This window comes from Ictidomys tridecemlineatus, chromosome 6 (assembly GCF_052094955.1).
Source record: "Ictidomys tridecemlineatus isolate mIctTri1 chromosome 6, mIctTri1.hap1, whole genome shotgun sequence".
NCBI lineage: Eukaryota > Metazoa > Chordata > Mammalia > Rodentia > Sciuridae > Ictidomys > Ictidomys tridecemlineatus.
This window is the reverse complement of record NC_135482.1, coordinates 96685336-96711498: the sequence shown is the minus strand read 5'-3', so window position 1 is coordinate 96711498 and position 26163 is coordinate 96685336. Positions and strand designations below refer to the sequence as shown.

General features: G+C 35.9%; 3 protein-coding genes across 3 annotated transcripts in view; 1 reads left to right on the top strand and 2 right to left on the bottom strand.

The window, feature by feature from the left end:
• LOC144365071 (uncharacterized) overlaps positions 1–8889 on the top strand; it is a 91165-nt gene extending 82276 nt beyond the window's left edge. The window contains 9 exon segments of the mRNA XM_078015862.1: positions 7615–7827; positions 7829–7864; positions 7866–7966; positions 7968–8046; positions 8049–8113; positions 8115–8504; positions 8506–8542; positions 8544–8717; positions 8719–8889. Of these exon segments, the coding sequence (XP_077871988.1) occupies positions 7615–7827; positions 7829–7864; positions 7866–7966; positions 7968–8046; positions 8049–8113; positions 8115–8504; positions 8506–8542; positions 8544–8717; positions 8719–8889 (1266 nt within the window).
• Positions 8890–19978: 11089 nt separating this feature from the next.
• On the bottom strand, positions 19979–20917 carry Tas2r7 (taste 2 receptor member 7). Its single transcript, XM_005342622.2, has one exon. It carries the CDS (start codon positions 20915–20917, stop codon positions 19979–19981), a length of 939 nt encoding a protein of 312 aa, XP_005342679.2.
• Positions 20918–24573: 3656 nt separating this feature from the next.
• Positions 24574–25491, bottom strand: Tas2r8 (taste 2 receptor member 8). The gene has a single exon (XM_078052407.1). The coding sequence runs from the start codon at positions 25489–25491 to the stop codon at positions 24574–24576; it is 918 nt and encodes a 305-aa protein (XP_077908533.1).
• Between the last annotated feature and the right edge of the window lie 672 nt (positions 25492–26163).

Genomic DNA, 26163 nt, shown 5'->3' with positions numbered 1-26163 from the left:
GTACCTTTTCCCTGACATTCTTGCCAACATTTATTATTATTTATGTTCTTGAAAATTGCTATTCTGACTGAAGTAAAATGAAATCTCAATGTAGTTTTGATTTACATTTCCTTAATTGCTAGAGATGTTGAACATTATTTTATATATTTGTTGGCTATTTGTATGTATATATATTTTTTTCAAGAATACTGTTTTGTTCTTTTGCCCATTTATTATTTAAAAATTTTTTTTGGTACTAAGCATTTTTGAGTTCTTTATATATTCTGGATAAAATTGTCCTCAAATGTGAGCTTTTAAAATTAAGTTTGACAATTCAATGAAAGAAAAAATAAGAAATATCTGAAAGTTAGTCAATCCCAAAAAAACAAATACCAAGTGTATTCTCTAATATAAGGAGGCTGATTCATAATGGGGTAGGGAGAGGGAGCATGGAAGGAATAGATGAACTCTAGATAGGGCAGAGAGGTTGGAAGGGAAGGGAGGAGGCATGAAGGTAGAAAAGATGGTGGAATGAGATGAACATCATTACCCTAAGTACATGTATGAAGACATGAATTGAATTGGTGTGAATATACTTTGTATACAACCAGAGATATGAAAAATTGTGCTTTATATGCGTAATAAGAATTGTAATGCATTCCACTGTCATATATAAATAAAAAAATGAAAAAATTGAACAATAAGCAAAATTAAAATAATATATTTGAAGTCATGTGGACAAAACTTGACATCTCTTTGGAAGAAAGAGCCAGAGGAGAAAGTATATTTTCTTGGAATATGTATAGATGAGTAAAGGATAAATTAAAGTTGAATCAGGAGCTAAGGCCTACAGAAGGTAAAAAAGAGTAATCTTGGAAGATACTCTTGTGGAATTATAAAAGGCCTACAGAAGGCCTTAGATGGTTGGGAAAATAACTGTGACTTTAACTGAATATCAAACCTATGATCATTACATGGAATTAAATACTTTAATGTATTGATTTGACAGTGTTTTGTAATAAACTGATTCTTCAATTTTTATTATTTAAGAGTGATTAGAGGGTCAGGCATGGTGGCCCATGCCTGTATGTAATCCCAGCAGCTTGGGAGCCTGAGATAGGAAGATTGCAGGTTAAAAGTTAGCCTTAGCAGCTTCAAGAGGCCCTAAGAAACTTAGTGAGACACTGTCTCTAAATAAAATGTTAAAAAGGATGTGCCTCGGTGGTTAAGCACCTCTGGGTTCAATCCTATATACTGAAAAAAAAAAAGTAATCAAAGAAGTCATGCAACACTTTGGATTTTCGTCTAGAGAAAATAGAAGACTTCCACTGATAGCATTTTAGAGAGAGCTGATCACAAACGATTCTACTTCCATTAGTCTCAATTTTTACATGCTAATTTATAGATTCCTTAGTGCCTGAGCACATTCAGGAATAAGAAATTAGTTTTCCCTGGAGAACTCAATCTATTATTTCAAATTTTAATATTAAAAAATTTCGTTGTAGATGAACATAATATCTTTATTCTATTTATTTATTTTTATGTGGTGCTGAGGATTGAACCCAGTACCTCACATGTGCTAGGGAAGAGTTCCACTACTGAGCTACAACCCAAGCCCTTCAAGTTTTAATAATTCTAAGAAATTCATTTTCATATTATTATAACTTAAGACAATTTAGAATTAAATAAAATCATCTAAGACAATTTAAATACTTCTAAGGAATTATTTTATATATAGTTATCTATTTTATATATAATTTTCTTCCTTCTTCCTTCCTTCCTTCCTTCCTTTCTTTCTTCCTTCCCTTCTTTCCTTTCTCTTTCTTCTTTCCTCCTCCTCCTTCTCCTCCTTCACATCCTCTTCTTCCTCCTCCTCTTCCACCTTCCTCCTCCTCCTTTTTTTTTTTTTTTTTTTGGTACTGGGGTTTGAACCCAGGGGTACTTAACCCCTGAGGCACACTCCTAGTCCTTTTTATTTTTTATTCTGAGACAGAGTATGGCTAAGTTGCTAAGGTCCTTACTAAGTTGCTTAGGCTGTTCCTGTCACTGCCTCCCAAGTCACCCAAATGTCTTCCTTTTATAAATCAATAACTCCTTTGGCATTTTCCAGGGCTATACAAATGAGATTGCTCTGCATTTTGTGCAACTTCAGAACAATATTCTTATTCATACTCTTCTCTTTCTCAGCTGAACACCTTTAATTAACTCAGTGAGTCTTACAGGATATTATTTTCTAACTCACTCATTATTCTGACAATTTTTTGTTATAAAATATCTTGGTCTATTCAATTTATGAATTCAGGCATACTCTGAACAATTATAGTCTTCAGAGTCTGAAGTTGGGTTTAGTCTCTTAGTGGCAACTGCTTTCATTTTTTTTTTCAAGCCATGCAAGATAACTTAACCTAGACTTTCTTTACCCTTTGTTGTTTTTTCATCTTGTGATTATATTTCTGTTATTTTAGCCTTTCATTTAATGAGGATTCTGTTACCTCATCCTATAGGAAAGGGACCTGAAAGAATTGGCATATGGACAGCTTGAACAATGTTGGATCTAGTAACAGAACATGAAATCGTGGTCCTGGATGGAATACTAAAATATGGAAGACAACTATGAATACTTGTAATTAGAACTAATTGTTGAGGAGAATGACCAATTGTTTGTTTTAAGTAACCAGAGGAAATTGATGGTTTTCTCTTGAGAAACCTGACTAGCCCTTTAACTCAACTCTGCAAGTTGGGAAATTTAGATATGGGTGAGAAGTGTCCAATACATTGTTCTTCTGGGTCTTATAAAGAAGTTTCTCCAGTATCAAGGGAGAGAGATGCCATGGCCACCACCAGGATGCTGCTGGTCCTGCTCTCAATGGCCCTGCTGGCCCTGAGCTCAGCTCACAGGGCAGATGATGGTAAGAAGTAGGAGTCATACAACAGAAAATGGGGTGAAAATGTGTGGAGAAGAGTTGAGTTTAATTGACTCTTTTCAGAAATTCAGTAGTTTATATTCAGAGAGTAGGTTACTAAAAGTGGAGGCAACATGAGTTTCTATATTATTTTTCGCTGATAGCAATATCTCTCTGAAAATCTTTGCCTATGCTTACATCTTAAAACAGTATCTTAATGGTATAGATTTTATGATTATAACATATGGATCTTCAGATATTCACTTGTGTATAACAGGGCCTCTAAATTAAGTAAAATTTCTATAATTCATCTAGATATCTTGTTTCTTTGACATCAAACACTTGAAAACCTGTATTGGAAATTTTGATTAAATTTTTATTTATTTAATCAAAATTTTAATGTTAGACAGGAATTATTAAACTTTTCATTTATATCACTAATCTTTTTAACACACAAATCTAGTCATGCAACTCTCAGACAAGCATTTTTGAGTAAACTTATGGATTTCTAGAAATGGGTCATTTTAGGTAATAATGAAGAAATTTATATATAATAAAAGAAAAGGCTAATTACCAATCTGTGACTCTTTCACATACAGAAGACAGATGGCATATCTTTATGGTATCAAATATATAGATGCAGAACAAATATCCAGATTATTGTTTAAATGATTGCCAATATCCAAATACCAAACCCCTTATAAGATAAACAATGAAAAGCTAGAATCATATTTTTTTTCCTTGTCAAATGTTGTCACACCATATAGAAGCAGCCTGAGTTAAGAAAATGGGCATATTAAAAATATGAACTTGTTTACTGCTTGAAATATTAAACAATGAATGAAATTATAATAGGCTATTTGACTTTTAAATCTGTTGCCATATACTGAGACAAATTTGTTGCTTATGAAAAAAAGATTTCCAAACCAGATATCTTTCAAAGTCTATATTAACATGCTCTGAGCCTCAACTTCTGTTGTGATAGTTTGGGTATTAGATGGAGAGCAACAATAAAATTCTGAGGAAATATATTTCAAAAGAAGTATGTGCTATGAATTATTGCGTTTTTAACATATACGGTATGTCATTAATTATTTACTGCAACCATTTGAGATAGATATTATTATCTATATTTTACACTTGTTCCCTAACTTTTTAAGTACTTTTCAGAGCTTACATAACTAGCATGAGGCATAGCTATATCATAGATGCAACCCTATTGGTTTTCAAAGCCCAGGATCTTTCTCTCACTCTGTGACCACTATTTTAGCTTTCACTTTATTTGAAATGACTTGGCTTTGTCCTAAGTACAGTGAATATTTTCAAGTTAATCTCCTTATCCAACACAGAAATTCCTTTGTTCCTATCTCTTCTTGGTGATGAATTATTTCTTGCCTTTCTTCCCAAAGTCACTCATTTCCCCAAGACACTTCACAGTGAAATATAGTGCAGGGCTGTGGCTGATGATCTCTTAGAACATTTGGTTTGCCAAAATGTAAGGAACCTTCAAACAAAAGTGTAGCTTAAAAAGTGGTCAAATGTTCGATGCCTCAAAATACCACCAAAACCATATTTTGATGAGCAAAAGGAAGTTTATTCTTAACATGATGAGGGAGAGTGCTACTTTGCCTTAATAGTGTCTTGGAGGGGAAGAGAAAAGATGGAATATTTAAAAATGAAAATTTGAGTTTGGTTTCATGAAGACTTTGTTTGGAGTGGATAAAATTTATAAGATTCTGAGAGAAGGGTCCTGAGGTTATATGAAGAGTCTGGGAGAATAAGCAATCAATGGCATGGAAGAGTTGAACAGACTTATGCTTGTTTAAATGAGTTTTGGGCAAGTTCTTGAAGTAATCAATAGTTATTTGAACAGTTTGTCAGCTGGGTAAGAGTGTTCTGGATAGCAAAGTAATGTGAATGTAGACAGTGAGCTGTATGGCTATAGATGGCTCTAATTCTCAAATTTTCTCTGTTCAGCATCTTTATTTTGTCTACAAGTATTGTGGCTCCCCTTTCATTACTTCTAATGTAAATTCGTCAAATATTTGACTTTCTCTTCATCTCTTGTTCAGAATCAAGGTTCAGGATTAGGGCTCTACTTGGCAAGGGTTTATTCATTGTATCCAAATCATTTATATATTTTTTTCATATAGTTCTCTTAGGCATTTTCTTAACTTGTATGTAAATCTACTTGTTTTTTTTACAAATGCATAGCTGGATTCCATTAAACCATGCTTTAAATTTGTCTCATTTATTTTTCTCTTTCTAAAATCCTAGATACACTTCGTGAATTTCTTCAAAAAACAGGTAAATTCTAACTTAAGCATGTCTTTCTTTTCTTTTCTTTCTTTTTTTTTGGTACTGGGGATTGAGCCCAAGGGCACGTAATCACTGAGCCACATCCTCAGTCCTTTTTATTTTTAATTTTGAGACAGGGTCTGGCTAGGTTGCTTACAGCCTTGTTAAATTGCTGAGGTTAGCTTTGAACCTGCAATCTTCCTGCCTCAGCTTCCCGAGTCCCTGGGATTACACGTGTGTGCCACCATGCCCAGAATGTTTCTTTTTTCTTCAGAACCTATCATACTTTTTTCTTAATCTGTTGTTTCTTAAAAGTTCCTAAATATTGGAGCTGGGAGTGGTGACATATACCTGTGATCCCAGAGACTCAGGAGGCTGAGGCAGGAGGATCACGAGTTCAAAGCTAGATTCAGAAATTTAGAGAAGCCCTGAGCAACCCTATCTCTGAATAAAATATAAAAAAGGGCTGCAAATGTGGCTCAGTGATTAAGTGCCCCTAGGTCCAACTACAAGTACAAAAAAAAAAAATGTTTTGGTTTAGGGAGTCCTAAAGGGCACAAGGAATAACAAGACCAGATGTTTCAGTAGTCCTCAGTGATGTGTTAAATATGCATCATCTCCTTTCTTTTCACACTGGGACCCCTTGTATCAGAGATTCAAACAGAGTCTGGACATGAGCAGAGCATAGGCATGAATTTCTCCAAATCCTTCTGCAAACAACGGCTAGCAACTGAGTAAAGTAAGCCCTTTACATTTGCAAAGATTTCATCTCCATTGACATATAACTAACTAAAAGCATAAAGATATCCCATAATTTACTTAAAGTAGTATAGTTTTTTCATGAGTGCATTTACCATTGCACTTTGTTATTCCACTCTGAACTTACAGCACTAATGACTCATTTTTTAATTCAAAAGCCCTGACATCTGCTTACATGCTGATTTTTCTGAATACATAAATTTTAAAGCCATTATTAATCATGCACACTTCAATTGAGGAATTTGAAGTCATTTTAAATGAAATGAGTGAAGGAGTGGGGGTAGAAGAAAGATATAAAATAAGAACCAGAGTATATGAAAGAGCAATAGCAGAACTGAATAAAAATGAATTAACAAACAATTTGATTGCTTAACAAAAGTCTTTATGCTTAGTGATTTTTTTCTAGTTCCTGACTTGTCAGTGATGCTTCCATTCACTTTCTAACATCATTTCAAATTTCATCCTTCCTTTGTTCTTTCTTTTCAGGAGCTGCTCAAAAGGAAGAAGAGCCCCAGCTGCCATGTGAGCTATTTTGAATTCAACTAAGTTATTGAGAATTTTTCTAAATGGAGTCTAGGAACCTCTGGATTACTGATATAATTTAAAATTCCTGTAGTTCGTTTTTTTTTTTCTTTTTTCTTTTTCTTTTTTGGTACTCGGGACGGAACCCAAGGATGCTTAACCATTGAGCCACATCCCAAGCCCTTTTTGATATTTTGTTTTGAGACAGGGTTTCTCTGAGTTGCTTAGGGCCTTGCTGAGTTGCTTAGGGCCTTGCTAAGTGGCTTTGAACTTGAGATCCTTCTGCCTCACCCTCCCCAGTTGCTGGGATTATAGGCATGTGCCACCACACCTGGCTAAATTCCCATAGTTTTAAAGAATAAAAACATTATATTTAACCTTTAAAACTTACTTTCTCAATCAGTCTGCCATACAGTTTTAGTTCTACATCACAGAAGGAATATAAAATCTAAAACCAGAAACCAAGAAAATAGATCCAAACCAAAAAACAAGAGAGAGAGAGAGGGAGGAAGAGAGGGAGAGAGAGAGATTTGCTTTGGATTTAAGAGTGTTCTGAGGTTCAGTACGGGGATGCTTGTTCTGAATTTTTTTCTTGTTTAAGGTCCTGTCCTTGGCTTTCTTTGTGATGGCATGCCTATTTGGGAATTCCTGAAAGGTTTATCTGCATTCTTCCACCACTAATTCAGTAAAATTTAATATTTAGCAATCACCTTGGCAGGGATCTTTGCTCAGCACTGGGAATACAAAGGTGAATGAAGCATTGTTACTGGTCTTGAAGAACTCAAATCTTTTGGAAGATGATGCTTGGATATACTGTCAGAAAAAGGGGCAAAAGGGTTCATAGTTGGGAAGGCAGGTTGTGCACCTGCAGGAGAAAGGCTGCTACCATCACGGATGTGGACCCTTTGCACCTCAGCTCCCCCCCAAATTAAAAAAACAAAACATAAAGAAAAAAGCCAAAACACTGCCACCCAAGTGCTCCTGCACTGTGTGTCCATGTCAATCCAGCCTGCATGCTAGTAAATGCAGGGAGCTTGGGTGTGTGTGTATGTGTGTGTGCAGTGTCCGTGACTATGCCTGGCTACAAGTCTGGTGTGCCCATGATCAGACTTATTCTGATTTGAATGTTTTGGTGCTTAAGGTATTAAAATAGTCAACTGAGTTGTTCGTGGAGTTTTTCATCAGTATGTCTGAAACCACCCAACCAAATTACAACACTTCTAAAACTCTGTTCCTGAAAACATCAAACAAACAATGCCTTGGAGAAGAATTTTGTGATATTACAATTGTGGTTGAAGATGTGAAATTCAGAGCACACAGATGTGTTCTCTCAGCCTGCAGCACTTATGTGAAAAAGCTTTTTTTAAAAAAAATGGGAGGTAAATAGCTCTTAGGAAACAGATAGTAAATTTTCTTTGTTCTGGTGTATTTGAAGAAGTCAAGATCTGCATGTATACAGCAAAGATTTCTCTGAAAAAGAGGGATGTTAATGATGTACTTGAGTCATATTCTTGGCATCTGATTTTTGGATAATCTCTGTTCTCAGAAGTGAGATGCATCTAATTCTAATGAAAATACCAGTCAGTCAAGGAGAAGTATTGTCTCAACATAAATTGCCCCACTGGAGAGACTGCTGACACTCAGGATGATGATGGCATGTCAGGAGGATGGTAAGTGACCTACAACTTCAGTCAAGGTTCAGGAAGTGATTTTGAAAGAACATGGGATCAAGGAAGTTGCAAAAGTCAATTGCTATGACCAGGAAGTAGAATCCATGAAAAACCCAGAATCCAAAGATTAAGGGTTCCAGAACCCTCAGGCCTTAACATTTAAGGATGAAACACGTGGCATGAAAGATGAACAGGTGCCAGGCTGGACAACAGCCGCCAGTGGCATGAAGTTTGAGTATTTCCTGTATGGTCACTGCTGGGAGCTGACTGTCTGCCAAGCAAGTTTTAAGATGTTTTCTGATGAAAGCAGATTGAGGAAGCAGGAAAAACTCCACACAGTGGACAGGATGTTTGTTTGTGAAATATGTACAGAAGAAGGTCCACCTGGAAGAACACCTAAAAATCCACATGGAATTATAGGGCCTGTAGTTGTGAGTTGTGTGGAAAATCATTTATTTTGAAGAAACACTAGAGAGTTCACAGAAACAAAGGACAGTCATTCTGTCACAAGTGTGACAAAGCCTTCAAATGCAAGTCCCACCTCAAGGACCATGAAAGGAGACAGAGAGGGAACAGTCCTTTGTGTTGGCTCTTGCACCAAAACATTTGCCAAGGCATTTGATCTGAAGGGTCACCAGAACAATATGCACAGAGAGAGGTCACTAGTCATCCTTGGCGCCATCTAGAACAAGACCGAACAGGTGCAGGGAACTTTCTGGCTGCTGAGTGCAGGGGCAGTCCAAACAGCCTGCAGCTAGAGGTGCAGGGCTGGAAGTCCTCCTGTGCCTAGGAAGCCAAGACTGAGACTGCATCCATCATAACCAGAGAACGCCAGCGATTATGCTTTTGTGGAAACGAACAGAACATTGTACATATTGTGCATAAGGCAGTGGTTGGTTTTAAAAACTTTTCAAGGAAACTGATATTCTTAAGTTCTAGTAAGTTTTTCTGTCCTTTCTGGTGTTTTTTAGTGGTGTTGCCAATAAACTCCTCTCTCCCCTTCTTTTTATGATTTTAATTTGAGAACCCCTGTGTCCATTTTAGCAGTGAGAGACTGTTCCATTTTTGATTCCTCTACACTTACTATACTGGTGAGTGCACTGCACAGAGTAATAATTGAATAAATTGATTTCTTCATCATCATAATTACATGTGAATTATTACTAATGATCAATATATTTCATATAAATGCAGACAGTGCTATTATGTGCTTGATCAGGAACCCTATGCAAGTATGAACCCAAGTTCTGGAAATGCAGAATGGAATCGGGTTTATATTTGGTTTGTTAATTTTTTGTATCACTGTTTTTAACTGTTTTTGTAACAAGTACTAGTTGTCTTGCTCAAGTGTTTCTTCATCCATTTTGATTGCTCTGTATCTACCCTAAAAGCTGCAGTCACACATACTAGAGGCTGAGCAAGCTCACCAGGATGCTGGTGGTCTTGGGGCTGAGTTCCTACATTCCTCTTTTTTGGAGTTTGCTACCTTGCACCAGCAGGGATTTGTGGAGTAGACCAGTGCCAAAAGGAGATAAAGTTTTTACCTGTGCAACAATTCCAAGATTTTTTACATCAAAACAGTTTTTTTATTTTTATTATTTGTTTTTGTTTTCAGTGGTGGAAATCCTAGGCCTCACAAAAGCCAGGCAAATATTCTAACACTGAGCTACATCACCATTCCCACCTTTCTCTCTCCTCCACCTCCTGTTCCTTCCTTCTCCTCCTCCCTCTTCTCTCCCTCCTCCCTCCCCCCCTTCCTCCTTCTCTTCCTCCTCCTCTTTCATGCTAGAGATTGAACCCAGGGTGCTCTACCCGTGAGCTACATACTCAGATCTTATTTTTAATTTTGAGGTAGAGTCTCAGAAAGTTGCCCAAACTGGCCTGGAACTTGCTTCAGCCTCCTGAGTCACTAGGATTACAGGAGAGCACCACCATGCCCAGCTTCAAAACAATTCTTTTTTTTTTTTTTTTTGGTACCAGGGATTGAGCCTAGGGACACTTAACCACTGAGCCATATGCTCAGCCCCTCCCTCCCTTTTTAAAATTTATATTTGAGGCAGGGTCTGCTAATTTGTTCAGTCTGGCAAAGTTAGTGAGGCTGGCCTTTAACTTGCAAAACTCCTGCTTCAGCCTCTGGAGTCACTGGAATTACAGGTCTGTGCTACTAGGCCAGATGCAAAACAATTTAAAAAAATCTTTGTTTATTTTTATGTGGTGCTGAGGATGGAACCCAGTGCTCATATGTGCGAGGCAAGTGCTCTGCCACTGAGCCACAACCCCAGCCCACAAAACAATTTTTAGTTTTAAAATTAGATTTGTATTTAGGATCAAAATTAGGACAAGAAACCAACTTGCACTTTCGGATACATTTGTGGAACTTAACAGAATGTCATCAAGCTTTTGTGTGCTGTACAGCACTTTATTTACCCATAAAGGATTTGCAGTGAGTTTACTTAATAAATTTAAAATCTTCTAAGTGTGTAATTGGTAGTGTTGGTTTTATATATTTTAAGGAACAGCTGACAGTGGCACTTTTTTTTTTTTTTTTTTTTTTTTTTGCACATTGGACTAAAGTAACTTCCATGAGCAACAAGTAGCAGAATGTTTTTAACTAATATTAAAGACTATCAGACCAAATGTTTATTTTTGAAGTATATTTCATAATTGCTTACAGTTTTAAATAGAAGTCAATTGCTTTTTCATAGCTGTAAGTAAGAATTGTAAACTTTGTTTCAGATATGATATACTAAATGTCCTTTAAACCATTGCCTTGGGAATATATGGAAATGGCAACAATAATTTGAAGTATGCTCTGTAAAATAGGATTAGTCATTTATTTTAGAATATGTATAATTATAGAAAATGCCAACTTTTGGGCTGGGGATGTGGCTCAAGCGGTAGCGCTCTCGCCTGGCATGCGTGCGGCCCAGGTTCGATCCTCAGCACCACATACCAACAAAGATGTTGTGTCCGCCGAGAACTAAAAAATAAATATTAAAAAAAAAAAACCTCTAAAAAAAAAAAAAAGAAAATGCCAACTTTTAAAATTTATGTTTGGTTACTAGGATTTAAAAAAATATATTAAAGTAATTTCATTTCAGAACTCATTTCATTAACACCTGTGATGATGATTTTGGGAAAATTTTGATATTTTAAAGTGGTATATATGTTATGCCCAAGATTATAGGATGAAGTGGTTACCTTTAGTAAACAAACAAACAAAAAAACAAACTATTTATTGGTAAAATGTTTGATTTAGTTTACGATTAGTTTCTTTTCTTGAAACTTGTTTATTCAGTAAGAAAAAATGGTGTTTACATGCTATGAGAAGGGGAACTGACTGCTGTCCTAAGGCTGTTTCAACCAAAGCAAAGGAAAAATAATTTAACATCTTGTTGATACCTACTTCAACAAACTATATTTTGGGCCTTCATTTTTTTCATATAAAAGAAAATATGCTTCTATGGAAAAAGAAAGAAAAGGGGCAAAAGAAGATATTATGAGATTTCAGAACAGGGGAAGAAAGGGAAGTCCTCATACAAGAGGTGGCATGGGCTGTGGACCTTGGACAGTGGGAGGTGGCTAAAGTAGAAGATACACCCGGCTTAATCTGGGCATGTATTGCAGTGTTTTCAATCTTCTTGCATCTTTGAGTGTTGTAATAAGGTTGAAATAAACATAGAAGATAAGGTTGAAAATATGGGTCATGAAAGACGTTGTGACGAGCAAATTGATTTTGTTATTTATTATAAATTGATTTTGTTATTTATTATGTAGGCAACAAAGAGGTTTTTTTGTGTATATATCTCTCTCTTCTAAAATTTTTATTTGTTCTTTTTAGTTATATATAAGAGTAGAGTGTAGGGCTGGGGATGTGGCTCAAGCAGTAGCACACTCGCTTGGCATGCGTGCGGCCCGGGTTCGATCCTCAGCACCACATACCAACAAAGATGTTGTGTCCTCCGAGAACTAAAATTAAATATTTAAAAAAAAAAAGAGTAGAGTGTATCTTGACATATTATACATAAGCTTTATAACTTATTCTAATGAGGATCCCATTCTTGTGGTTGTACATAATGTGGACCTTAACTGGTTGTGTATTCACATATGAACATAGGAAAGTTATGTTCAATTCATTCTACTGTCTGTCCCATTCCCATCCCCCTTCCCACACTTGCACCCTGTCCAATCCTGTCCCTCCACTCCTACCTATTGCAAGTCAGCATCCACATGTCAGAGAGAGCATTTGGCCTTTGGTTTTTGGGGATTGGCCTGTTTCATTTAGCACGATAATCCCTAGTTCCATCCATTTACTGGCAAATGCCATAATCTCATTCTTCCTTATGGCTCAGTAATATTCCATTGTATATATGTACCAAGACAAAGAGATTTTTTTTAATATATTTTTATTTGTTCTAATTAGTTTTACTTGACAGTAGACTCCATTTTTGACACATCATACATAAATGGAGTATAACTTTTCATTCATCTGGTTGTACATGATGTAGAGTTACACAGGTCATGTAATCATATATGCATGTAGGGTAATAATGACGATTCATTCTACTATCATTTCTACTCCCGTCCCCTCCCACTCCCTTCCCTTCACTCCCCTCTGTCTAGTCCAAAATACCTCTATTCTTCTCCCCTAACTTATTGTGAATTAAAATCCACATATCAGCAAAATGATTCAGCCTAAGAGATTTTTTGAATAAGAGAGTGATAATGGGAATGTCTTTGGTTGATCTGACAACAATGAAAAACCAGTAGCTTGAGGGCACAGGTTTTGTCTTTCAAGCTTTGAATTTTAGTGTGCGACATGTATAGAGCATGCAATTAAATATATGTTGAATCCACCAAAGGACGATTGTGAGTAAGAGTGGTGGCCATAAGATCCTAAAGAAATGATTGAAAGAGATGATGAGGGCTGGAATTTAATTACAGAAACCAGAAATTTGCAAAAGGAGACAAGGTAGGGTGATTTTTCTTTATACTTTCTGTTTGAGAAACTGTAGACTGAGCAATCTGTAGAAGATGTTAGAAGAAAGAGCAGAGTGGGTACTGTGTGATTTTTCTGCTATTGGGAAGGTTGTGGTGGCTGATAATTATCCCCTGTTCAATGGACTTGTGTCAAGAAAGCATATATTTCTAGGAGTAGGCCAAGTGACTTTATTTGGTGGTTTCTCTCAGGCACAATGAGAAGTCTTGTGGCCTATGGATGGTTTTCTTGTATATCATGCCAGGTTCAGAATGGACAGCAATATGGAATAGTGAAAGATGCACCAAATGTGAGGGGAGAGTTAATTGTGATGGACCAAACAAAAGGTGCTGACGTATGTGCACTCTGGTCAGGATGTCTCTGCCCCTTTTCTAGCCCCTGGGCCCTGGTCAGTACCTAATACCATTTTAAAACAGCCAAATATCTTCTCACTAAGTATAGGCTATGGTGCATTCCATGCTTGCCTTCATTAAGCTTATGGTTCTTCTTTTTCTTTTTTTAAATTCTTTTTCTTTTCTCATTTTTTTCTGTATCTGTTTGCTTCTTCTAAGCAGATGATGAATTAACTGAAGAAACATCAGAGAAATTGCAAGTCAGACATCAAAGAGAACTCACAGGTCAGCGTGTCAAGAAGGGCAAAAGTGGGAAGAAAGGCCAAGATCGTCAGCATGGTCCAGGAGGTCAAACTGTCCATGGGGGACAGGAGAGCTCAAATGGAAAGCGACATAGGGGAGATGGCCAGAGAGACCAGGGTCACCAGAGTAGGCAGAAAGGCCAGTCTGAAAGAAGTGGCCAGAAAGGTCAGCCTGGAAGAGGTGACCAGGGTGGTCTTCACAGAAGAGGTGGCCAGGGTGGTCATCATGGAAGAAGTGACCATGACGATCAGAGCAATAGCTCTCCTATCAGTGAATGATGTGGAAAACCAACTACAGATGGTCTCCAGTGATGTCTCAGGTACTGACTGTATTTCATTCAGTCATTTAATTAATTTCTTTTTAAATTCTCCAATTCTCTCATTTCTACTCATGCCTCCCATTTTTAAATCTTGGCTTTATTCTTTCTCAGACTCTTTCCCAGATGTGTCCATAACAATATTGCTCTCTGCTCAACCTTACACACGAACAAGCCCTCTGCTTTCATAAGAGCAAGTGTTCCTTCTACCTTGTCGGAGTTTCTGACTCTCTTCTTCTTCTGTTGGTTGGCAGGCTCTCCAAGCTCTCCCTTTCTCTTCTCTCTTTTTTTTCTTTAATATCTTCCTTTCTTCTTCCATTTTCTGTGCCTTTTCCTCTGGCCCCCTCTCTTCCTTCTCCTCTTTCTCCTCCTTTTTCTCTTAATGTAATTTTATTTTAGTAAGACTACTTAATGGAAGAGATATCAGGCATAGGTCATGCACAAGCCAATTTATTACTCTTACCTAAAATTCTTCTTTTTGTTTCAGAAGTTGATGGAGATCAACAGGCAACTATAAACTTTTCAGGAGTGTAAACTTTGTGGCCTTTCTTTCTCTAACTTCAGAAAACCAATAAGCTGGGCAAAGTGGCACACATCTGTAATTCCAGTGGCTCAGGAGGCTGAGGCAGAAGGATCTCAAGTTCAAAGTTAGCCTCAGCAACTTAGCAAGGCTCTGAGCAACTTAGTAAGACCCTGTCTCAAAATAAAATAAAATAAAAGGGACTGAGGATGTTGCTCAGTGGTTAAGTGCCCCTGGGTTCAATTCCTGGTACCCTAAAAAACAAAAACAAACAAAAAACCAAAAAATCAAAAATACCAACAAAAACTCCAATAAAGTCATCAGCATTAATGCCTTGGCTCTTGTTTTCTTTCTAGGGTGACAGATCTCCATCAAGGAATAAGAATGTGCAGGGAGATACAGGGTCTTGATTGGACTCCAACTCATCTGTATATTGGAGGTTTATGGAAAGCTCAGATTTTAATAATTAGACAAGGACTTAAGCACCACCAGTGTTTTAAAGCAAAAGACTTTATTCTTGAAACCAGTAACCAGATTACCAATATACACACCATTTTCTCTGTTCAAACAGAAATTTACCTTGTGTATTTCCTTGACTTCAGTCAGTATTTCAAAGCATATGTGCCATTCAGTTATATTTCTGTTTAGCTGGGATTTGAGAAAGCTTTGAAGAATACCAGAAGCTAGGGTAGAGGCAGAACAGATTGTTCCTCACAGTACTCAGGAAGAACCAGCTCTGCTCACTCCTGTCTTTAAACTTCCATCATCCAGAACCATAAGAAAAAAAGGTTCTGAGAAAAACAAAAAGGTTCTGTTGATTAAGCTCCCATACCTTATCCCCCTAGTTTGTGGTGTTTTGTTATAGAAGCCCCGGGATGTGTGTGTGGGGGGGAGTGAGACAATTCACTTATGAGATTATTTTGGGTGTGTGAAGCATAGACAAATTATAATATTTATTCCATTGTATCTTCCAAGCTTCTGAGTGGAGATCAATAGAAAAAGACATCACAGGCATGCATCTCTGTTACTGGCCTCAATTCCTAGTCAAGCTAGGAATTCTGCTTAACCTAGAAGTTCTTTTGTTTTACTAAGTGTTAAAATATCATTTTATCTATGGGGAATATACACATGTGAATGCAGGTAGTCTAAGAAGATTGATATAAAATCAAATGAGGGTAAAAATGATGGCTTTAATGGCCAATTCCATCAAGGGTATGAGTAGTTTTCTTTTTGTACTAGTATTAATGAAGACATTACAGTTTAAGGTAACATAAAGAGAAATTAAACATGTCTAATTCTATTTAATTGTATATTCACTATTATGTTTAATTCTGAATCATATTTAGAACTAGCTTTTGTCTCAGAAGAGGAATTAATTTATTGTTTTCTGTTTTTCTCTATGCCCTGATGGACTTTCTTTTTTAAAAAAATTTTAATTTGTTATACACGACAGTGCAAAGACCTTGACATATCATACATTTGAATCAGATGGGATATAATTTCTCATTTCTATCCAGCTTCTGAAATAATATGTCACACCATGGGTAGACCTGAGTAACAGTCACAAAGCAAAATATATGAAGATATATAAACCTAAGGGTAGAAATGTCTGAAAACTTATCATAGGTAAGGATGAAAGTGAAAGAAACTTTCTGTTTTTATCTTCATTTAAATCTTACTGTATTACTCAGTGTTCCTAAACCACTGAAAATACTGTGATAATGCATAGAGTTAGCCATGGTTTCATTATACCTTCCTCCACTCTTCAATGTCCATGGTCAAGATCCTATGTCATGCTGGGCATGGAGGCACACACTTGTAATTTCAACAACTCGGGAGACTGAGGCTGGAGGATCACAAGTTCAAAGCCAACCTCAGCAACTTAGCAAGGCCCCAAGCAACTTATTGAGCAGCTGACTCAAAATTTAAAAATAAAAAAAAAAGAGGGATGGGTAGGGATGTGGCTCAGTGGTTAAGTGTCCCTGGGTTCAATCTCTGGTACTAAACAAACAAACAAACAAACAAACAAACAAACAAATCCCTTGTCACTTCCTTTATGAGAACTTTCCTTTCCTTCCCTGCTATGGGCTTTCAGAATATCCTCTTTTGCCCCCTTCTGATAGTGACTATGGTTATGTCCAAGTATCATCAACCATTAGATTCTGAGCTCCTAAGGATGGTAAAAATGCTACATTCACCTTTGCATCTCCATTGCTGAGAATAGGGTCCTGCCAGAGGGATTATTTAAAAAGTGTATATTCTCCAAAGGGAACAATTAGGAATCTATAGAATGCAAGAAGAATGCAGGTCCTACAGAATGCAAGAAACTCTTTGCTAGCTACTCTTTTTGACAGGGGATTAATATCCAGAATATATAAAGAACTTAAAAAGCTTTATATCAAAAACCAAAATAACTCAATTAAGAAATGGGCAAATAAATTAAACAGACAACTCTCAAATGAAAAAAATATAAGTGGGCAACAAATTTATAAAAAAATGTTCAACATCTTCAGCAATTAAGGAAATGCAAGTCAAAACTATACTGAAATTTTATCTCACACCAGTCTGAACAGCAGTCATCAAGAATACAAATAATAATAAATTCTGGAGAACATATGGAGAAAAAGGAACACTTTTACACTATTGGTGGGACTGTAAATTAATTCAACCACTGTGGAAATCAGTATGGAAGTTCCTCAAAACACTAGGCATGGAACCACCATATGACCCTGCATGGGCTCTGTCTAGTCCAGCGAGGAGGTCCATGGAACAAGGTAGAAGAGAGTGTGGCTGCCGAGTCGCTAATCAAACCTCCAGGGACCAAGCAGGAAGCAGGTCTGATTTTATTGCACAGTTACCATGTATGTATACTCAGACAGTAGCTAAGCAGATTACAGGCAGCCACCAAAGCAATTTCTAGCCAACTGTTCCTGCAGCAACCAATCCAGGAGGGTACCATGGAGCAAACACAGGGACAGTAACACATGCCAGGGCTGTGCCTACAGGGTGAGCAGTTTGCTGTTCACATGCCTAGCCCTGGGGAGTGGTTTGCCACTCAGATGCCCTTAAAGTATGCCATGTATGTAGTAGTCCATGCACTTGTCTTCACATGACCCAGATGTACCATTCCTTGGTATTTATCCTAAAGAATTAAAGTCATCATACTACAGTGATACATGCATACACCTATTTATTGCAGCACAATTCACAAAAGCCAAACTATGGCACCAAACTAGGTGTCCATCAATGGGTGAATGGATAAAGAAGATATGATATACATACACAATGAAATTTTATTCAGCTATAAAAAATGAAACTAAGTGATTTGCAGAAAAATGAATGAAACTTAGGAATATTGTATTAAATGGAAAAAGTCAGTCGGAAGGTCAAGGGTTGAATGTTTTCCCTATATATGGGAACTAGAGAAGAAAAAGGCAAAGACAGGTATATAGGGAGTATTTCATGAAAATCAAAGAGGGAGCAGTAGAGGAAAGAGATGGGGGTGGAGGTGGGGTGAGAGGTAGAGGGGATGTGGGAAAGTGCTGGGGAGTGACATTGGCCAGATTACATTGCTGTATTATGTGCAATGTATGGATATGTAACAAGAAGTCCCATTATTATGTACAACTATAATGCAACAGTCAAAACATGTGGAAAGTGGGGGAGTGTGCATTCCATGAATGTTACATTTTATCTGTGTGATGACGCTCAGACATTCAGTGTGTGAACAGGTAGCTATTAAGCACAGGACAAAAACACAAAGAAAGGAAACAAGTTGCATTGTCTGTAGCTCCTTTACTACATTCTCATGGAGAAGACCTGAAAACTCTACCCCAAATATTAGGAGTAAGAGAAGCAGTATAAATACTTCTTTCAACTTTTCACCTTTGCATGATTTCTCAGAACTAACATAATCTCAGAAGAGAAACCATGAACCCTGGCTATGTTACTTTCATATAAGTAAGGAAAATTACATATTTAAACATACATTGGTCTCACTTTAGTTCCTCTTTACTGACACTGTTCACAGAGAAATAGAATAATGAGTTGCTGCATTCAAGGCATAGGTGGCTGGTCACATTTCCAGGGCTCACAATATAAGAACATCAAAGCTGAAGCTTTCCACATTTCCATTAGCCCTCAGAGTTCTTTTGTTTTTGTGTTTGTAAATCCATATAAACTAGGCCTTAGCTGTGTCGGGAGCAGGGACTGTTATTCTTTTGGGCACTATTTAAAGAAATACAAACTATAGGCTATGCATCTAACTTTCTATTTCTTTAACTTACAAGACACTCAATAAACCTTATGAAATTTGTCAACTTAATTGATCTATATCCTTTCTATTATACTCTATCCTTTCTAGTATATTTTCAGAAAAGATAAATGAATACCTGAATATAGTATAAAATTCATTTTGATTTTAAACAAATCTATTGATGAGACTATTTAATGTCTTTATTTGTAAATATTTTCTTTTATGTACACAAAGCTCATGGCTACTTTAGGCTGGTTATTAACAGAGTTGATCTCTCCACAATATCTTTGCCATATACAAATAATATGTTTTTGATGGAATGTCCCAAACAGATCTTGTAAATGTATACAGTCCAGGTATATAGAGATGACTTGAATTGAATCAATGTTTTGTTGATAGTTTTAACATCTTGATATTTAAGGTTTCGATTGAAGCTCTCATCTTATCATGGTATCTTGATAAAAGCAAACTTACACATGTCTTTTGTGGAGAAATTCTATTCAATAAGCAAACAATAGGCTCTTTGTTTTGCAGAGAATTTCTACACAAACTTTCTGTTGCTTCTACAGTATCTTTTATTAATTAGTCTATGATCCTAAAATAATGCTAGCAGTGATTCTAATCAGTATTAATTACTGCTATATTCATACAATTCCACAGAATTTATTAAGAATTGTTATTTGATTGAGTCTTTTCCAAAGGTGAAGCTTAATTTGATGATCTGAGAAGAATCATGACATTGGCTGCTTTTCATAAGGATGCAAACACAGCAAGATGCTGTTACAGTTGTTTTGAATTGGTTATGCATTTGCATCTGGAGAAATGATTTAGAACAAGCAATGAAAATACCCTCCCCTTTCATGGTTTATGTTAGGATATTAATTATAATTTGCTTTAAAACATAGTTTTAAAGAATCAACTCTGAAAAGAGGAAGAGAGAGAAAGATATAGAGACAAAGTCAGTTTACATGAGATTTCCTAAGTTACAATTATAAATGTGCTAAATAAATTTTGAATACTTAACCACATGAAACTAAAATTAATGCAAGAACTGAAGACAATTAAGAAACCTCTTCTAATTCTTTGTCCGGGAGAATTATATCTTCTTCTCAGATCTGTTTGTTAAAGTTTTCTTCTTTTTAGAATATTCTTTACTTTCCAAAACACCCTTAAAAATGCTTGTCTTAATTTATTGTTGCCCAGGATCAGGATAAATGAATGGCCTGAGGGATAGATTAGAGCAATCAACTCACCAAAAATGACAGCTAATTCAGTCTCTGGCATAAAATAGCTGGAGGTGGCTATGAGAAAGGCCAAATAGTAGATGATGAAGAGGAGGAGGAAGGAGATGACTGCTTTCATGGCTCCCACGTGGGCTTCCGAGCTGGGATCTCTGTGCCCTGAGGCATTGAGCTGCATCTGCCTGGTGTGCCTCCACAGGGAGAGGATCAAGAGGAGAAATGAGATCAAGGACACAAAAAAGGGAAATAGTGTTACCAGGTTGAGATATATCTTGGTAGAGGCATATGTGGTTTTCTTTATTCTGCATTTCAAAGTTAAGTTTCTTCTCCACTTTGCCTTCACACAGTGTCTGAAATCATCATTCAAATTCTTAGTGACTGGAAGACTAATAAACACAGAGAAGGCCAAGCACCCCAGTAGAGTCTTGAGAACCACCCTGTCAATTCTCCACTTCATCCAGAGGAAAAGGGGGTGGAAAAAGTTTGCTATCTTGAAGAAATAGAAAATGCTGAGGCAGGTGGCAAACCAGACACTTAAGTGGTTGGTTAGGGTCCAGAAGAAGTCAATGATTCTCATTTGTTTACCAGTGGCATAGACATCTGGATACAGCACCAATATAGAACAATCTAATAATATTATATACAATAGACAAATTCTGGATATAGCCAGACTTGTGAGGATCAAATCAATGGAGGCAATCTTCCTATTCTTGACCCAGTTCATGAAGTTTATCAAGGCGATGAAAGCATTCCCCAAGATCCCCACTGAAAACTCTCCAACTGCTATGAGCAACAAAATTCTCTCCTTCGTATACAGCATGCTTAGATAGAGAAATACCCAGTTACGATCTAGTGGACCTGAAGCAGTTTGGTATCTACACCTGGTTCTTGGATTTTGCTGTAATTGTTACCTCTTTTATTGCAGTCTTGCCTTGAAGACTGGAACAAGAAATGAAGACTGTAGCTATCTTCATTAAATCCTAATTAGTGCTGATGAACGCTGTGTGTGGCCATCTTTAGCCTAGATGCTGTATGTCCCTTTACCTTCTCAGCAGCTATTGTTTTTCACATATAGTTAATTTAGGCTGAGCTAGTGTTTGCTGAGATGCAAATTGAGCCAATACCCTTTCATAGTCCTGCACTGTCTTTCTGAGGCTAAGTTATATGAATTTTGGTTTCATTAATCCTTGATGCATACTAGTGCTCTCAAGAGAGTTGCCAGATTTAGCAAATAAAAATAGAGGATTCCCATGGAGATTTGAGTTTTAGGTAATAAATGATGAGAAAATTTTTGGTGTATGTTACAAGTTGCATAAGATCAGAACTTTCAGGAAGTCCTGAAGTTAAATAAAATTTGTGTATATTATATTTTATCTGGCAAACCTAAACCTCAGACTTTGAAAATTAGAAAATTGGCAAAAACTTAGATTTGTGGAAGTATCTCTGCCTTGTTGAATGAGCATGCTGATTATTAATAAAGAATCCCAAATTTGGGCACACAATGAGAATTATATATTTTCAGAAAATATAAAAGATAAACACTAAATATAGATTACTTGGACCTTCCAAATTTTAAGTTTATTTTCTTGGTTGCTCAGGTGAACAATTATATGGTACAGTGTCTTAAAATAATAATGTGTCATTTTAATTGATTAAGTGGCATTTATTGGTCAGAATTTATGATGCTAGATATAATAAGGTAAAGGAATCATGATAAACATGACTATTGATTGTATTTAGATTTTCCTTTTCATTTAAAATGTTTTCAAGGTAACGTTAGCAGGTGTTGGATATATCTATTATCTTGATTGTGGTGGTGGTATTATGGTATTAGCATATATCCAAATTCATCACATTGTATACACTAAAGATACTCAGTTTTTCAGTTGTACCTCAATAAAACTCTTAAAAAAATAAAGTGTGTTCAAAGGCCCTTGAGAAAGACGAGCATAAAGTTTTGCATTTTATTTTCCTCTCTATTCTCTCCATATCAAATTGCTTCAAAATTTCCAGACCTTTATCCTTTCTAGCACAAGAATGAATATTAAATAAACCAATTCTCTATAGACCAACTCCTGTTTTAAAATAGTTTCTTTAATTTAGATTTACTGAAAAATTATAAATCTTCTGTGGAATAATTTTTGGGTGTTTATACCTTCCTGGAATTGTATGACTTCTCTCATCTTTCCTCAAAGGAGAAAACTTCATTCCTTAAATGCCACCTTGATTTGGGGGTAAATTGCAGATAATGTAGCCATGTTCATAGGTGAATGCTTTCTTTTATCTTGTGCCTGTCCCAGGCACATAATTTCTACTCCATAGTTATCCCGGTAAATAAGTGCTTTATTTAGTCAAATAATTTTTTAAATTACTCAAATAATTTTTTTCTTTTTCATTAATTTTATTGATGTAACTATACATAACAGTGTCAACCAAATAATTTTCAGAAAATTTCAATATTTTATTTTGTTTTTGCACATAAGTGTAGATTTTGTGCATTCCAGTTTCATATAGCATGAAAGTTAGGTTATGGTACAGTTAAGAGGAAAAAGAGAAAAAAAATTCCACAGGTGAGCATTTTGTCACATGCCTTCAAACCCCAATCATTGAGTTATTGGAGAAATTTGAAAACAGAGAGACAGAAAACAAAACATGGAAGAAGAAACTTCAGACTAATGAGATAAAACTTTCCCAGAAGCACTAATCCTATAAAACATTTATTTTATCTAAACCTACAGAAAAATATAATGTTCAAACCAGCATAGACTTCAAAGGTTTGTTCTAGAATATATTAATATATTGCAACAAAAAACATGAATCTTCTTTTTAATTAATGTATATTTTTATTTGTTCTAATTAGTTATACATGACAGTATAATGCATTTGACACATCATACATATATGGATTATAACTTCTCATTTGTCTGGTTGCAAATGAATTACACAGGTTGTGTAATCATTTGTACATAAGATAATAACATCTAATTCATTCTACTATCACAATTAACCCTGACATTTTTATTTATTTATTTTTATGTAGTGCTAGGGATCGAACCCAGGGCCTCATGTGTATGAGGCAAGTGCTCTACCACTAAGCCACAACCCCAAACCCTACCCCTGATAAATCTTCTTGTCTTGTACAATAAAAAGCAATATAAGTGACTAACATATTACAAATACAATCAATAAAATGTATATACTATTAACGGCTACAATTAAGAGTATTTTACAAAGTGAATTTTACACAATGGTAAGCAAAGCGATTAAAATTTAGCTAATTCATATTTTTAGCTATAAGACAAGGAACTGGAGTAGACCAAGATTAGACAGAAAATGGTGGGAGTAAGCACAAAAATGCACAGCCAGATCAGAACAGACCTGATTTCTCAAACATCCTAGTGAGGAAGAATTTCATCCTCACAGCAAAACCACGGTTTATTAGTAATCTAATTTTCCTACTTTTTTTTTTTTTTTTGTAACTTGCCCTATATGTGTCATGGACAGATATTAGAGAGAGAGAGAGAGAGAGAGAGAGGGGGGGGGGAATGAATGTCTAGGTATATTCCATGCTATATGTTAAATTTTTTACATTTTTTTCCCTTAAGTCATGAGTGAAACTCCTTGCTCATCTTTTTTTTTTTAAAAGGAACTTGAACAGAATAACATGACTGATATTAGTTATGCTCATTCTTTTATCCAGATTGTACAGAGTACTTAGGAAACGGCTTTTGCATAGATTCTCTTCCTAAACAGGTGTTGTCTGAGAAGCAGTTTCTTTGTGAAGAAACTTGATCTTAAGGGCAATGAACAGCAAGTGCTAGAATAAAGTCAACCAGAAATTACTGACACAGAGATGACCTAAAGCATCACTCAGGAAACTAAACCATAGACCAGGCAGAGGAATTTTGAATTACTAGTTAATCAGTCAAATGGAAGTGGTGCAGTAGAGATGTGAATGGAGCACAATTAAGGGCCAGACTGAAAATGTATGACAGAAAGAAAGGGGAAACTGAAAAGTGTAGCCCAGATGCAGTTTATCATAGGCCAAAGTAAAATCTTAGAGAAGTTAACAAGGCAACACAGACCTAACATTTGTCTTCAGAGGATAAGAAGAGATGCATGAGCCCTGACACTCTTAGAGGAAAGGGAATGCAAAGATGAGAAAGTCTGAACTATATACAGCAAAGGATTTATTCATTAGGTCCTGGAGTGCCTAAAGATATGCATCCAAAATAAATGGCATAACTGGAAAAACAATAAGAATAGGCCCATTTTTTGTTTGTTTCCTTGTTGATTTTGACACAGGGTCTCACTTGGTTGCCCAGGCTGTCTTCAAACTCCTGGGCTCAAATCATCCTCCTCAGGCTCCCAAGAAAAAAATTGTATTTCTTTTTAAATCAGAAAAGAAGGTTTGCTTTTTTTTTTATTGAGAAAATAAGATTTGCTTTTAAAAAGTCTATTTATAAATCCAATATTTCACATCATGCAGGCTATTTTTCTACACATCAGCATCCTGACAGATGGCTGCCTCAGTTTATTATTTCCGAAAATTAAAATAACTGAGTGTCCTGATGGATAGAGAATTGCTACAACCTCTCCAACCATTATAGCTAACATTTGTTCTGTTATAAGATAGCTAAAGGTCACTAAGAGAGAAAACACACAGTAAATAAAAAAGAAGAAGAAGAATGAAGTTATAATTATCATGGCTTTCACATGAGCCTGTGTGTTGGGGTCTCTACAACTTTTAGAATTCATTTTCATTCGGTTAATATGTCTTCTTAGGGATATTATTAAAAGAAAAAATGAGATCAGTGAAAAAATGAATGGTACCAGAGAAAACAGGTGAAATAAAGTTATAGGCTCAAAGTGTTGAATTTTACTCATTTCAGTGATGTTTCTTCTATCTTTTAAAAGGTAATGAAGCTCATAATCATAAGTCACTGTTGGTAATACTATAATGCCAACTGAAAAGGAGATGGTGAAGCATCCCAGCAGGACCCAGTGAACCATTCTATCAATTTTCCACTTTAGCCAGAGAAAAAATGGGTGGGAGAAATTGGCTATCTTGAGGCAATAGAAGACATTCAGACAGGTTGTAAACCACATATTTAAGTAGTTAAAGAATGTCCAGAGGCTGTTAATAACTACGAGTATTTTCTGATTTTTATACACATCTAGGTATAGTGTTACAAAAATACCATGTAGTACCATAATTGCAATCAAACACATTCTTGAGATAGCTAAACTGGCCAGGACATAGTCAATTGATGAGATCTTTCTCTTTTTAATCCAGTCAATCCAGTTGACTAGTCCAATGTATCCATTGCCTAACATTCCTATTATGGATTCTGCAGTGATCACAATTGTAAAGATATCTTTGGTACTGAACATGTTTGTAGAGAGAATATTCTAATCTCCAACTAAACTGCAAATGGTTTAGTTTACAGATGATGAGTTAAAACATGATTAATACATTCTTCAAAGCATGACATAAAGTTTTCATCTGTCGTTATTTTGACATTGATCCCCCTCCTGGAGCACCAAGATCTCACCTGAGATAGGATCAGTTTTACATTCATAAAGACTAAACCAACAGTTTGATCTGAACAAATGTCTTGTCTTTTTTCTTTCTTTCTGTCTTTTTTAGACTGGAAAGATTATAATTATTACCTTTAGTGAGTGATAACTGAAGCATTCGGTTGAAAGTACTCTCATGCAAATTCAGATAATTTATTTCATGAATTTGCAATAGGCTTCTTGAAGTAGGTTCTTTTAACTTGGATCTGTGAAGTTGAATTTTGAATTAGGAGTCATTAAAAAGCACAAAACCCATAAGTGTTAACTAAAAATAAAAATGTGTAGATGAAGCTTCATTTACATCATCATAGTTAAAATTAGACACAAGTCATGTGTACTCTGGAAACAGGATTTTGTTTTAGAAAATATTAGTACAATTAGATCATACAGAAATAATAGAGGATAATAAATTTTGTCTTCATTAGATGATCAATTAGGGAAGGTTATGATACAAGTCTCATTATAAATGACAAATTGTTACTAGTC

Bases quoted from the DNA above. Each gene is read 5' to 3' on its own strand.
- Tas2r7 (XM_005342622.2), bottom strand. From the start codon at position 20,917: ATGCTGTATACGAAGGAGAGAATTTTGTTGCTCATAGCAGTTGGAGAG.
- Tas2r8 (XM_078052407.1), bottom strand. From the start codon at position 25,491: ATGTTCAGTACCAAAGATATCTTTACAATTGTGATCACTGCAGAATCC.